This window comes from Papio anubis, chromosome 10 (assembly GCF_008728515.1).
Source record: "Papio anubis isolate 15944 chromosome 10, Panubis1.0, whole genome shotgun sequence".
NCBI lineage: Eukaryota > Metazoa > Chordata > Mammalia > Primates > Cercopithecidae > Papio > Papio anubis.
In genome coordinates, this window is record NC_044985.1 from 90,562,147 (window position 1) to 90,577,273 (window position 15,127).

General features: G+C 36.1%; 2 protein-coding genes across 2 annotated transcripts in view; one reads left to right on the forward strand and one right to left on the reverse strand.

The window, feature by feature from the left end:
• Window positions 1-644: 644 nt before the first annotated feature.
• On the forward strand, window positions 645-5,651 carry FAM237A (family with sequence similarity 237 member A). The gene is made up of 2 exons (XM_021923908.1): window positions 645-1,657; window positions 5,457-5,651. The coding sequence occupies exons 1-2, from the start codon at window positions 1,246-1,248 to the stop codon at window positions 5,588-5,590; spliced, it is 546 nt and encodes a 181-aa protein (XP_021779600.1). The 5' UTR covers window positions 645-1,245; the 3' UTR covers window positions 5,591-5,651.
• Window positions 5,652-9,209: 3,558 nt separating this feature from the next.
• DYTN (dystrotelin) overlaps window positions 9,210-15,127 on the reverse strand; it is a 68,216-nt gene continuing 62,298 nt past the window's right edge. Inside the window, exon 12 of the mRNA XM_031651707.1 lies at window positions 9,210-9,846. Coding sequence (XP_031507567.1) covers window positions 9,743-9,846 — 104 coding nt within the window. The 3' untranslated portion in view covers window positions 9,210-9,742. The remainder of the gene's footprint in view (window positions 9,847-15,127) is intronic.

Genomic DNA, 15,127 nt, shown 5'->3' on the forward strand with positions numbered 1-15,127 from the left:
ATGATGTGAAAGAAAGAGGAAATAGTTTTTTGAATACTCTTGTATCTCTAACATGCTTCTTCAATATAGGAACATGCATGTTCAAAGACACTTTCTGAAATATTTATTGAACAGTACCTAAACATGTCCTACTGCTGTTCAGAAGAGACAGACTATCCATCTTATGGTGTTATCATTAAATGTTCCAATATAAGAGTATTCCCATAAGCTGTATTTTGCTTGCTTTCATGATACTAATGTCTAAAGGTTTGGAAATATAGTACAAATCTGAAAGTAAGCAGCATGTGCCCTTCTTATTTTTTCTTTATGTTAGAGCTGTTTAAACGTGATATACATTTTGTATAGTCTGTGAGGGAATGGATACACTTTTTCTGGCAAAACGTGAACTTTTAGATTACTATTATTTTAAGAGCATCATTTATCATTGCACTTGTCTGAAGTGGTAGCAAAAGAAAAATTTCAAAGTGGTCTGTGGATGCCCCAATTTTATGGCAAGACATTGGAAGCCAGAAAAGTTGAACGAGAGTCACATTTTTAAAAAAATCCTTGGGATTCATAGCAATAATAGAGAAATTATAAAACATTATCTTTATGAAGGTTATATCAGAATTGCAGAACATTTTAGGTATTTGTAAAATGCTTATTGATTCTACTCTAATTGGTTGAATATATGTCTCTTTGTTTCCACATATATTCATCCATACTTTTAGCACATTGTCTTGTGTTAATTTCACTATAACATTTGACAATTCTAATGTATTTTTTAAAAAATTAAAAGTCACTGTGAACAGGAATGCATCTAAAGATTAAATATATTTAAATTCTTAATTATATGTAAGTCCTAGATTAGGAGAGCCAGGCTTCACTAAGATATTATGGAATAGTTAAAGCCATGCAGCAAAATTTTAAATGTTCACTTAGTATTCTTTTAGATTACATTCTTCTGTACTAGGGAAAAACAGATTAGCAGATTAATTTATTCATCTTGTAAAGGAACACATCTTAGGAGTGAATATTTCTTGGCCTATCTTGGATTTATGCTCACTCCCTGGCCTGGCACTGAGTCATTTTAGATAGAATGGAGCTTGTGATATGGGAGCCTGGCTAAGATTTCCCTACTTTGCGACAATGATGTGTTTCCTTTGCTGGAATTAAGGTTCTTAAGGGCATACTTATTTTGTTTACTGAGTGGAGCATAAGCGGGGACTGATATGAAATATTTCCATCCTGTGCAGTTTTAGGGCCATGGCTGATCCTGGGAACAGAGGAGGGATCCACCACCCCTTGAGCTTCACCTGCTCCCTGCTCATTGTGGGAATGTGCTGTGTATCTCCTTTCTTCTGCCATAGCCAGACAGACCTGCTGGCTCTTAACCAAGCTGATCCTCAGTGCTGGGAATCCTCCTCAGTGCTTCTCCTGGAAATGCGGAAGCCTCGCATTTCCAACACTGTTTCGGGCTTCTGGGATTTTATGATCTACCTGAAGTCATCTGAGAACTTGAAGCATGGAGCACTGTTTTGGGATCTGGCTCAACTCTTCTGGGACATCTATGTGGACTGTGTGCTCTCTAGGAACCACGGCTTAGGAAGGAGGCAATTGGCTGGAGAGGAAGAGAAAATCTCAGCAGCACAGCCACAGCACACAAGGAGTAAACAAGGTGGTCAACCCCAGCTCCCATGTCTTTTGAAAGTATGAATGTGCTGAATTGTGAGGAAGAGGGAAATGGCATTAGGGGAATCCAATGTCATATATATTCCTCTCAAGAGGTGAACCCCAAGAGCACACAACTGATAGGAAGATAGATAGTACTTCTTTTTGCACTGCATAGTAGCTGTTTATATCAACATATTGTCATTTTCCTCATACTTCCTGTGAACAGCAGCAAGGAAGAGTCAGAAAGAAAAGACAAAAAGCACGATTCCCAAAATACAACAAAAAAGTATAAACAGATCCCCCAAGATCAACATTATTTTTTACTATTAGCCTGAACACTAGCAGTCATAACCTGGTGTTTACTTGCCGTGGAATTGAGAAGACTTGAATATAAGCTTAGGAAACATTTGCAGCACATAAACTCTTGCCCTTCTTAAACTGAAAATAAACATTGCTTTCATGTAAATAGAGAGGCTCTTTGAGAGGCATTCGGTTGAAGAAATAAAGAGTAAAAAAGTCAGCTGGCATGTAGATTCACTTCATGTTGCTTTTTGAATGACTCTCAAATAAGTAATTAACTTGCAGCAATCTGAGTAATTAATTTTTAGTAAGTTGGAACTTGCTACAAATTTAGAGTTTTTCACTGAAGTAAATACTATATTCAAATAGTCTCGTCTGAGGGCGCAGAAAAAAAAAGTCCCTTATAGAATTAGAATGAGGTTGAGTAAGCTTCTTTGAGTAAGCAGAGAGATGCCTGAACCCTATACATATTATTTTTATCCTTTTTTGATGTCATTTCAACCAATGAGCATTGAAACCTTGTATCAAGGGCTGTTTGAGTGGCAATAACTCTTTAGAATTATATAAACAACTAGAAAACAGGGGCAAAACTAATTTTTACATTTGTACATTTTAGTGTTAGAATTGTTACATATTTCTGTAATCTCCATATTAAAATAGCAATTAACAATGGTAGTTCTAGTGCTACCATTTCCCAAGGTGTTTTAGAGCTTTTATAGATCTAGTTTGTTTTAACCTTAGTAATTAAAAATCCTCATGATTTGCTGATCTAAAAAACCCAGATAACTCACGGCTATTATTGACAGATAAGTTTATTATTTTGGTGTTACTGTAACTCAAACCAATTTCATTTTTAGAGGAAATATTATTTCAGCAGCCTTGCTACTAAAGTAGAAATACCAAATGAATATTTTTAAATATTGATCACCCATATTTTAAAAATATTTTGAACAGAGGCTGCCCAGGCATCAGCACCAGTAAGGACTGTATATTTTTAAATTCTGTACTGCTGAGGATGATCTGTAGGGCCTTTTCTTCCATATTTTAAAAATCACATTAACTGTCTTACTCAAATCACCAGCAATATTTTTTCTATCTTGCACTCACTTTGAATAACTCAAAGAAATGTCTACTACATAAATGAAAATATTATTGGTATTTGGCTGAACATGAAAATGTTACATATATATGTGTGTGTGTATGTATATATATACACACAAAAAAATAAGTGTATATATATACACTTATTTTATAAAGCTTTTCTCCAAAATGTTATATATATGTGTGTGTGTGTGTGTGTGTGTGTGTATACACACACACACAGTAAGTATATATATATACACACACACACATTTATTTTATAAAGCTTTTCTCCAAGACAGCTTCAGATTTGGAAGCCACTTCCTTCGTCTTGCTACAGAGTTGTTAGTGATTCAGCTGGTCTGCAAACTTTAGGGAGTTGGTATGCAAGTAGCCAAATAGTAGGAGTGAGCATTTCACTTTATTGAGGTTATTTTAACGTTTGACACAAACAATTGTTTGCAGACCAAGAAACAAGACTTTCCATTTGGTTTGTATAATCACAGTCAAAGAGGGTCTTGGGTCAAGGAAATACCACGTCCAAAAGTTAAATAGTTACAGGAACACTGAGATTTCATCTCAAGAGGTTTGCTTAAATCTCTAGTGGTTCAACTGGGCTCTGAATGTACCTGCATGGATCCTCCAGTATGTTTTTCTTTTGTCCCTGGGGGATAATATGTTGTTAGGTTGGGACAGGAGAGAAGGTGAAGCAGTGCTTGTCTCTGTAGTTCTCAAGGAAATCACATCATCAGGGCAGAAGACAAGAAGAACTAAAATAAGTGTCTACGTAATATGCAAAAAGGTTCTTGTTATTTTGATATCTTCAAATCAAATAGTTTAAATGCACTTGATAAATCTTACTATGAATCACACTTTGTTAAAAACATAAAACTCCTATATAATTTTGCATGTTAATATATCATATTTGTTAATACTGAGTCAACAAATATGAAAACAAAAAATATCAAATAACTGTGTAACCATGAGCAAGTTAACTAACTAATTTAGCCCTCAGTTCTTTCAACTGAAAAAGAAGTGTATGGAAAGTAGATGACACACAAAGTCCCATCTTTTCTGTTCCAATGTACTGTGATTATATAAAAAAGAAACATACGAAAGGCACTTATTTAACTGTGAGAAGAACCTGGAAGAGCTTCACCCAAGGACAGTTGATGGAGCTGGATGATGACCTGAACACCATGGCTGTTTGTAACAGTGATGAGCGGGAACAGACGAGGTTCAGAAATAAAAGGGCTAGAGATGTCATTATGAGAAAAACCTCTAAAGATCATTGTTATTTAGTCTAGAAAGACATGGGCTAATAGCTGAAGGTTGAGGTATCCAAGAGAAGGTATGAAGAGGAGGTACCCAGAGTTAACTAGTTAACCACTAAATTTTGATGGGTTATGTCATGGGAGAAAGAGAGAAAGGGTGAGTGAGTGAGAGAGAGAGAGAGAGAGAGAGAGTTAGGGAAGGAGCATTTTGATGACTCCTAAATAGAACATAACAGAATTGAGAGTAACTCGTGGGTTAGTAAAGGCTTCAATGCAAATGAAGAAATTTTGTGTCAAAAATGGTGGCTCCTCCTTCAACAAACCTTGCTATGCCACTGGGAGGCATAAAAAGCCCCTTTCCTGAGCCTGGCAGTTTGTATGTTCTAGAAAAATAGTGAGTTTGTTTTCCTCTGTGATCAGAAAATTAAAATTTAGATTTGTAATCTGATGGTGTTTGCAGCTGGTGTCTCACTAGCTGGCAAATGCTCATAGTGCTTATATTTTAAACACTAACTACAAGAGAAAACAATTGTTCAGAAACATAAATAGACTCTCAAATGCTTGATTTTCTACTTCACCCACTCCAAGAAATTTTCTAAGCCACATACTCAGCAATTACCCACCTAGAAATCTACTGTGAAGAAACATTTAGAGCTGCAGCCAATGATGCAATCCAAGGCTATTCATTGCAATATTATTTATAGTAACAGGAAACCTGGAAATAATCTAAATGTCCCAAGATAGAGTAGTGGTTAAATAAGTTATAGTATAAAGTGTGCACACACAAAACTATGGTTATCTCTAGGAGGTTATACTATGGGTGGTTTATATTTTTTTCTTCATATTTATATTTAAAAACATATAATGACTTCACTTTTTTAAAATCAGGCAAATATTTTAATGCCTATTAATTGACAAAAATGTATTTATTGTAATGTATTTGTTTTAGATTATATACCTAAACTACATAGGACACAAGACTTTGCACAAACACACATTGACATATATTCCTCTGAAATCAGTTTATAGAGAAGTTTTATATTGGAGTGGCAGAAACATCAAACCTGCCTTTTAAAAATAATTTATTGATATTTAATTAACCTGAAACTAATTTGGTGATCTTATGAAGTTCCACTTTTCTACTTTCAGGTACATATTCTCAGCAACTAAGGACCTCCTTACTAAAGAAGAAAGAGTTGATTGAAGATTTGATAAGCATGCATGTGCGTAGAAGTGGGTCTAGTGTTATTGGAAAAGTGAACCTGGAAATAAAGAGGAAATAAATTGAACTCGGAGCTAATTCATGCTTTGGAATTAAATATACAAATATATAACATTTTCCTTAACTATTGATTATTTATTTATTTTAAATGGTGGGAATGCCCAGAGATAAATATGAACCCAAATTCTCTCAGTATGCTTATTTAAAGCTGCTTTCTATTATTTATTTCTTTATTTATTTTCGGCTGCTAGCATGTTTCTTCAAATGGTGACATTACTGCCAGTCTATCCCACAGTCTAAAGGAGTTAAATGACTTCCAGAGATGACTTGGGGATTCTTTGTATCCATTTAATAGTTCAGTTTGGGATGCTTGACATGTTAATAAACTAGTGTGCCATACATTTAACTTGAATACGCTGCATGGCTCCCAAGACTTTAACCACTGGATTGCTTATGCATAGGCACATAAGGGATGATATTTATTAATTACTAGCTACTGACAATCTATGAAACCTGAATCTTGTTTGAAAGCATATTTTCGAATACTGAATGAAGCAAAAAGTAAAGCAAAACAAAAAACTGGCAAATAAAGCATTCCTCTAATGAAAACAAAATTAATAAAAGCTCTGGACCCCAGGTAATGTTATTGGAGTCTCTTTATTTCAATATTTAATGTTACCACAAATGACATCCAAACTCTAATAATGTTTAAGTGTAAATAGGTACAAACTATTTCCCAATAAGCACATTTGTTACTTGATTAAATATTATACCTCTATAAGTGTTTACACTTTGCATTGAAAAGCAAAATAAAAGGAACAGCATTATAGGAGAAGAACCCATAGATAATTATTTCCCTGATAAAATGACCAGGCCTGAACAAGGTTTAAAGCAGAGAAGCCCAATTAGCAAATGTATGTGAGTTCGAGACACAATGCTATTTTTATCTCTAATTATTCCCAACTCTCCAATCATTCTATTATAACCAATATATGGGATTGACAGCCAGTTTGAATTTCAGATATGTTAGCAGTTCCCTTGCTTTTTTCAGGTGCAAAGGAAGCCTCAGTAAATGTCTTTATTGAATGATTAGGGCCTCCTTAAACTAGAAATTGCATCTAAAGCATTATTATCAGAAAACACAGTTTCATTTGAGGATTAGCTGAGTCTTGACAACAGGAAAAAGGAGCTTGGGGAAAGAGGTGGGGGAGAAGGCCCAGCCTCAGCTTTTGGCTCACTGGGAAAATTAGTATTTTATTAAAAAGCTGCCACCATTTGACTACCTTTTCTACATATGGGCTCGTGATTTTGCATTGATGATGCTTTTCCTAATGTTTTTCATCATATCCTTCAGAACTATCACGTAAATTCATTATCTCTTATAAATCATCAAAGAGACACTACACTCGGAGAATGAACTTGCAGAAGAGCCTGCCCTTTGTTCTTCCCTCACCTTGGTACTCTGACAGGGATTGGCAACCTTTTTCTGAGAGTCTGATAGTAAATATTATAGGCTTTCCGGGCCATGCAGTCTCCACTGTAATTAATCAATTCTGCCTCGGCAAACAAAAGCAGTTATCACAATACATAAATGAATGAATATGGTTATGTTCCGGTAAAACTCTCTTTATGGACACTGAAATCGGAATCCATACACTTTTCAGGTGCCACAAAATATTTTTCTTTGGACTTTTTCAATGTTTTAAAAAGATGTAATAACCACACTTAGCTCATAGCCTGTTCAAAACAGGGAGAGAACAGAATTTGTCCCAGGGACTACAGCTTGCTGATGAAGCTTATCAAAAGTGTAAGGAACAAGCTGGGATGAAGTGAAAAGAAGAGTAACTCTGCTAAGTGACAAAACTAAAACCAAAAGTTTATGATAGACTGAAAAGCAGATTAAAAACTGTTAGGATGAGATGGAACAGGGATAACCTAGTCCTAATCCCATCCAATGGGACATTATTTCACTCTGTAAACAGTTTCAGGAATTACAGATCATATAAAAATCCACAGCCTCTCTGCATGTAACATGGCCTGCATCTCACGATAGTAGACAAAAACATTGAAATCACCACAATATTTACTGAAAGGAAGTACAGAGTAATAGTTAGAGTATAGGCTCAGAAGCTGAGTTCAAATCACAGCTTCATCAAGAAGTGGCCAAATCAACTTTGGACAAGTTACTAAACCTCTTTGTGCCTCAGTTTCCTCATAAAATGAGAAACCTACTACCTAGGTTTCTTGTGAGGATTAAATGAGTCAGCACATAGAAAGTTCTTAAAAACTAAGTGCTCTAACAGTCAAAAAAGGTTAGCTATTACTTTGTAAGTTAAGCATCTATAACCTAATCCAACATAATAAGAGAAAGGAGGCACACAGATGCTTTGGTGAAACTTGTTGGATGTGGAGATTTTAGAGAAAAACATTCATATATTAAATTTTTTATATTGAGATACTTGATTCATATACAGTTATAAGAAATAATACAGAGACATCTATATGATCTTCATCTAGTTTCCCCAGTGGGAACATCTGCATAACTATGGTACAATATTACAAGTAGGAAACTGATAGTGGTATAATCCAAATTTATTCAGATGTTACCAGCTTTTTTTTTTTATTATACTTTATGTTCTAGGGTGCATGTGCACAACATGTAGGTTTGTTACATATATATACATCTGCCAAGTTGGTGTGCAGCACCCATTAACTCATCATTTACATTAGGTATATCTCCTAATGCTATCCTTTCCCCCTCCCCTCCCCACCCCACAACAGGCCCCAGTGGGTGATGTTCCCCTTCCTGTGTCCAAGTGATCTCATTGTTCAATTCCCCCCTACGAGTGAGAACATGTGGTGTTTGGTTTTCTGTTCTTGCAATAGTTTGCTGAGAATGATGGCTGACAGCTGCATCCATGTCCCTACAAAGGACACAAAGTCATCCTTTTTTATGGCTGCATAGTATTCCATGGTATATATGTGCCACATTTTCTTAATCCAGTCTGTCATTGATGGACATTTGGGTTGGTTCCAAGTCTTTGCTATTGTGAATAGTGCTGCAATAATCATACGTGTGCATGTGTCTTTATAGCAGCATGATTTATAATCCTTTGGGTATATACCCAGTAATGGGATCACGGGGACAAATCATATTTCTAGTTCTAGATCCTTGAGGAATCACCACACTGTCTTCCACAATGGTTGAACTAGTTTACAGTCCCACCAACAGTGTAAAAGTGTTCCTATTTCTCCACATCTTCTCCAGCACCTGTTGTTTCCTGACTTTTTAATGATTGTCATTCTAACTGGTGTGAGATGGTATCTCATTGTGGTTTTGATTTGCATTTCTCTGATGGTGAGTGATGATGAGCATTTTATCATGTGTCTGTTGGCTGCATAAATGTCTTCTTTTGAGAAGTGTCTGTTCATATCCTTTGTCCACTTTTTGATGGGGTTGTTTTTTTCTTACAAATTTGTTTGAGTTCTTTGTAGGTTCTGGATATTAGCCCTTTGTCAGATGAGTAGATTGCAAAAATTTTCTCCCATTGTGTAGGTTGCCTGTTCACTCTGATGGTGGTTTCTTTTGCTGTACAGAAGCTCTTTAGTTTAATTAGATCCCATTTGTCAATTTTGGCTTTTGTTGCTGTTACTTTTGGTGTTTTAGACATGAAGTCCTTGCCCATGCCTATGTCCTGAATGGTATTGCCTAGGTTTTCTTCTAGGGTTTTTATGGTTTTAGGTCTAAATGTTACCAGTTTTACATGCACTCAGTTGTGTGTGTGTGTGTGTGTGTGTGTATCTATTTGCTAAGCCTATTCTCTAGCTGAAACATCAAGATAGAAAATTAGGCCATCGATTCAGTAATTTACATGATACTTGAGGAAGACTGTTGCATGCATCCATGTAGGTCACACACTTGAATGTTACTCCGGAGGTATTCACAGTAAGAATGGCCCTTCATGCAGAGATCTGACTCTGCCATTTACTCCTTCCTTCTTCATCCTCTACTCGCCCCCCTAACCCCCAGCCTTTACTCTGAACTGCAGAACTAAGATACGTAAGTAGGGAGGGAGATCAAAAAACAAAACTTGCTTTCTTCATAGTTCACACCAAACTATTAAAAGAAAGGTAGAAGTCTTAATTCTTTTAATACAGTTGTGCAACTGCATTTTGTCATCACACCAAGAAGCCTTTGAGCCTGGACTCCATTTCACTTCAAATTGGGCAAGGTGATTTGATCAACAAGGGCAGAGAAGGCCCTGCACACTTGCTGAGCTCCACTGTACAGGTCCATGTTTACTGAAGACTCTGGGCCTGAAATCAACAAACAGAAGAGTCTTTTAGAGGAACATACCTGCAGGTTCTCATGAAGATCTTGATAAAGCTCTCACACGGAGAAGAAACAGAATCCATTTTTCCCTCAGTTCTTGAGGACAATGCCCTTAAGTTAGCTAGCAAATAAGATGGCTATTATTTACCATGATCATTACTACGAATTCAGCCAGGAATAAGTTCTTAAGAAGCACTTTCCCACAGCTCCTTGCACAAATTGGAGTTGCCAGAAAGCCCACTATTGAGCAGTAGCTCCAAAACTCTGGTGTATATAAAAATCACCTGGAGAGTGTTAAAACAGATTGCTGGATCTCACCTACAGAGTTCAGATTCTGTTCAGGTGGGACGGAGCCTGAGCATTTATATTTATTGTTAAGTTCCCAGGTAATATTGATGCGGCTAGTCCGGACACCACATTTTGAGAAGCAGTACTCTATAGTTACCTGATTGATTAATGGTTTGAGTGGCCCCTGTGATCTGTCATAATAGAGATTGTGGTGTAGAAAGATCTATGATTTGGCAGGTATCAACTAAAATTTTGATATGCATAATCTTTAACTTAAAGGGTTCTGTTTTTAGGAATTGATCTTACAAACATATTTACACTTGCGCATAAAAGATACATGTTATAAGGATACACACCAAAGTATTTTTGTGATAAAAATTGGAAGCAACTTAATTATACACCAATAAATAAATTACAGTGCATTTGTACCCTGGTATATTATGCAGCGTTTTAAAAAATGACATGCTCAATGTCTAAGAAGAAAGCAAAAGCATAATACGATCTAACTTATGTTGAAAAAGTAGAGACATACATATGTGCATAGAAAACAGTTTGAAGGAAACTCACCAAACTGTTAATAGTGGTTACCTCTGAAAAACAGGTGGGAGAGAGGGAAGAGCATGATGAGGAATTCATTTTTTAAAAAATCTGTGCACTTTGCATTTTAATTTACAATAAACATGCAATATTACATTATTTGTGTAATTAATAAAAATAAGCTCACAGGAAATGAAAACATGGGAAGATTTATTTCATTAGTTGTTTACTTTTTAGCTACATAATTATATTGTGGGTCCATCCGTGCTGTTTTTTATTGAACATAAGGCTAGAAGGTTCATGCATTTTTTTATCCCACTTATCCTCCAATACCACTCCAGAGTTTGTCCAGAGGCAAACTTATTTTAAGACATTGTTTCTCGGGCCACAGTGATAAAAACTTAAAATACAGCAATAAATAAATAGGAAAGCCATAATCAATCTCACATACTGTCATTTTTCTTATTGTTATTCATTGTTTTCTTTTTCAGCTCTAGTCCCTCAAAATACTAAAAATAGCCAAAGATATGCACCTAACACCTAGCATGTTGCTTGGCATACACTTGAAATTAAATAAATGTAAGGACTGAATTAATATAGCACATAGGTAGAGACCTAATGAGATGTTAGATGGAATACTTGTGAAATTGGCTGTCCAGAGAAAATCACAATGACAAAATAATTCACTTAAATGTAATTAGAAGTCTATCTAGTCTTCGACTAAATCAGGGATGTGAGAGTAGACTACAAGAATGATAGATGTAGAAATGAAAAAGTATTAGGTTTTCAGTCTATGTTCACTCTTCTGGGCAACTGAAATACTGAGCCCATATCTTATTTACGATAATTAATTAAGCAAGCCAATATGTATTGAATAGCTACTCTGTACTAAGACCTTTCCTTTGAGCTCCAGACTGTACATGTTGATTGCCTCTGTGATGTCTTCATTTGGATGTCTCTCAGGCAATTCACAATATGTTCAAAACAGAACTCTTGATTTGCCAACCGCATAACAGTTTTCCCAGCTTTCCCCATTGCAGTAAGTGTATCACCACTCATTCAGGGCAACACCATCATCTCTTGGCTAGACTACAGTAGGCTTTTACCTGGTCTCTTTGCTTACCCCTTGGCTTTCTCTAAGTCACCCTCCACACAATGCCAGAACTTTTTAAAAATAGAAACATACCCCACTTCAAAATAAATGCCCAGTGCCAAGCACAGTGCTCGGCACATAACAAATGCTTGATTAATTGTTGTTGAATGAATGAGTTAGTGATTGAATGGTGAACCAACTAGACTTTTTTTCCGCCTTCATGGAGCTTAAATGCTGGAAATCTATCTTTTCCCATTAATTACTTCTGTGTATATCTGTATATCTATCTATCTATCTATCTATGAAGCAATGAATATAGTTAATCCTCGAACAACATGAATTTGAACTGTGTGAGTCCATTAATTTGTGGATTTTCTTCCACCTCTGCCACACCTGAGAAAGCAAGAGCAACCTCTCCCCTAACTCCTTCTTTTCAGCCTACTCAACGTGAAGATAATGAATAGTAAATATATTTTCTCTTCCTTATGATTTCATTAATAACATTTTCTTTTCTCTAGCTTACTTTACTGTAAGAATGCAATATCTGATACAAATAACATACAAAATATTTGTCAATCAACTGTTTATTTTACTGGTAAGGCTTCTTCTGTTCAACAGTAGGCTATTAGTAGGTAAGTTTTAGAGGAGTCAAAAGTTACATGCTGATTTTTGGCAGCATGGAGGACCAGTGCCCCTAACTTTTACTTGTTCAAGGGTCAACTGTGTATCCGTTACTATTCCAGTAAACACTTCTAGGATTCCCAGGTAACATTTGAGATTACCTTATAAACAAATGAGATACAAATAAAGTGCTCTCCTGAGCTTGGTCATTTCCTTAGAATTTGCTAAATTTGAAGTTTTAATTTCTGATTACTTAATACTTTTGAGTGATGGCTCTAGATGGGGAAGAAAGGAACAGGAATAAACCTCCTGCTCCCCACCCTTAACCATGCTCTTGTACATATAAGATCATGGCATATGCAAATAAAGACTGTTTTACTTGTTCCTTTCTGATTGGGATGCCTTTTCTTTCTTTTTCTTGTCTAATTACTCTGGCTAGGACTTCCAGTACTATGTTGAATACATGCAGTAAAAATAGGCATCCTTGCTTTGTTCCTGATCTTAAAGAAAAAAACTTCAGCTTTTCATCTTTAAGAAAAAGGAATATGATGTTAGCTGTGGGCTTTTCATATTTGGACTTTATTATGTTGAGGTAGTTTCCTTCTATTCCTAGTTTGTTGAGAGTTTCTCATGAGAGTATATTGAATTCTGTAAAATGCTTTTTTCCTGTATCTATTGTGATGATTATGTGATTTTTTTTTTTTTTTTTTTTTTTTTTTTTTTGAGACAGAGTCTCGCTCTGTTGCCTAGGCTGGAGTGCAATGGTGTGATCGTAACTCACTGTAACTTTGAACTCCTGGGCTCAAGTGATTCTCTTGTCTCAGTCTCTTGAGTAGCTAGAATTATAGGCATGTTTCAACATGCCCAACTAAATTTTCTTTTTCTTTGAGATAGGGTCTTGCTCTGTCACCCAGGCTGCAGTGCAGTGGTGTAATCACAGCTCACTGCAGCCTTGCTCTTCCAGGCTCAAGCCATCCTCCTGCTTCAGCCTCTCGAGTTAGCTGGGACTGCAGGCATGTACCAATACATCCAGCTAATTAAACAAATGTGGTGGTTTTTTTGTAGAGATAGGGTCTTGACAAGTTGCTCAGGCTGATCTCAAACTCCTGGCTTCAATTGGTCTCCCCACTTCAGCCTCCAAAAGCACTAGGATTATAGGTACGAGCCTCTACACCTGGCCATTGATTTCTTCTTTGACCCATTGATTGTTCAAGAATGTGTTGTGTAGTTTCAACATCTGTATACATTTTTAAGTTTTTCTTCTACTATTAATTTCTAGTTTTATTTCACTGTGGTTGGAAAAGACATTTGGTATGATTTCAATCAAATTTGATAAGACTTGTTTTATGGATTAACATATGATCTATCCCAGAAAATGTTCCATGTTTGCTGGAGAAGAATGTATATTCTGCACTATTGGGTGAAATAGTCTTTATATGTCTCTCAGGTCTATTTGGTTTACTGTGTTGTTCAAGTCTACTATTTCCTTGTTGATTTTCTGTCTGGAGGTTCTCTTTATTATTGAAAGTGGGTTATTGAAGTCCCCTACTATTATTATATCACTGTCTATTTCTCCCTTCTGTTATGTCAATGATTGCTTACATATTTAGGTGCTCTGATGTTTGGTGTATGTATTATTATAATTATTGTATCTTCTGGGTAAATTGACCCTTTTATCATTTTATAATGACTTCTTTGTCACTTGTGTAAGTTTTTGACCTAAAGTCTATATTGTCTCATACAACTATAGCCATCCCAGCCATTTTTTGAATACCATTTACATAAAATATCTTTTCCCATACCTTCATTTTCGGCCTTTGTGTCCTTAAATCTGAAGTGAGTCTTTTGTAGACAGCATATAGTTGGGTCGTTTTCTTCAATCCATTCAGCAACTGTATGTATATCTTTTGATTGGAGGCTTTAATCCATTTATATTTAATAATTATTGATAGGGGAGGACAATTTTGCCATTTTGAGAGTTGCTTTTTGTCTGTCTTTTAGTTGTATTGCCCCTCTTCTCCTAGTTTGCTGTCTTCATTTTTTTAATATTATTTAATTCATTTTTTTCTTTTGTGCGTCTTTGACAGCTATTATATTTGCACTTACTATGAGGCTTATATAAAACATCTTACAGTAATAACAGCCTATTTTGGCTGATAATAACTTCACTTCAATTACATTCAAAAAGTTTTCACTTTTAGTCCCCATACACTTTTCTAAATAGTCTTTTTTTTTTTTTTTTTTTTTTTTTTTTTGAGATGGAGTTTCACTCTTGTTGCCCAGGCTGGAGTGCAATGGCATGATCTTGGCTCACTGCAACCTCTGCCTCCTGGGTTCAAGTGATTCTCCTGCGTCAGCCTCCTGAGTAGCTGGGATTACAGGCGCATACCACGATGCCTGGCTAATTTTGTATTTTTAGTAGAGACAGGGTTTCTACATGTTGGTCAGGTTGGTCTTGAACTCCCAATCTCAGGTGATCCACCCACCTAGGCCTCCCAAAGTGCTGGGATTACAGGCGTGAGCCACCTCACCTAGCCATCCCCATACACTTTTCTTTTTGGTTGGTTTGTTTTTGTTTTGTTCACTGTTTTGTTGTTGTTTTCATTTTAGAGATGGGATCTTGTTGTCTTGCCCAGAATGGAGTGCAGTGGTGTGATTAGCTCATTGTAACCTCAAACACCAAGGCTCAAGTGATCCTCCCTCCTCAGCCTCCTAAGTAGATATGA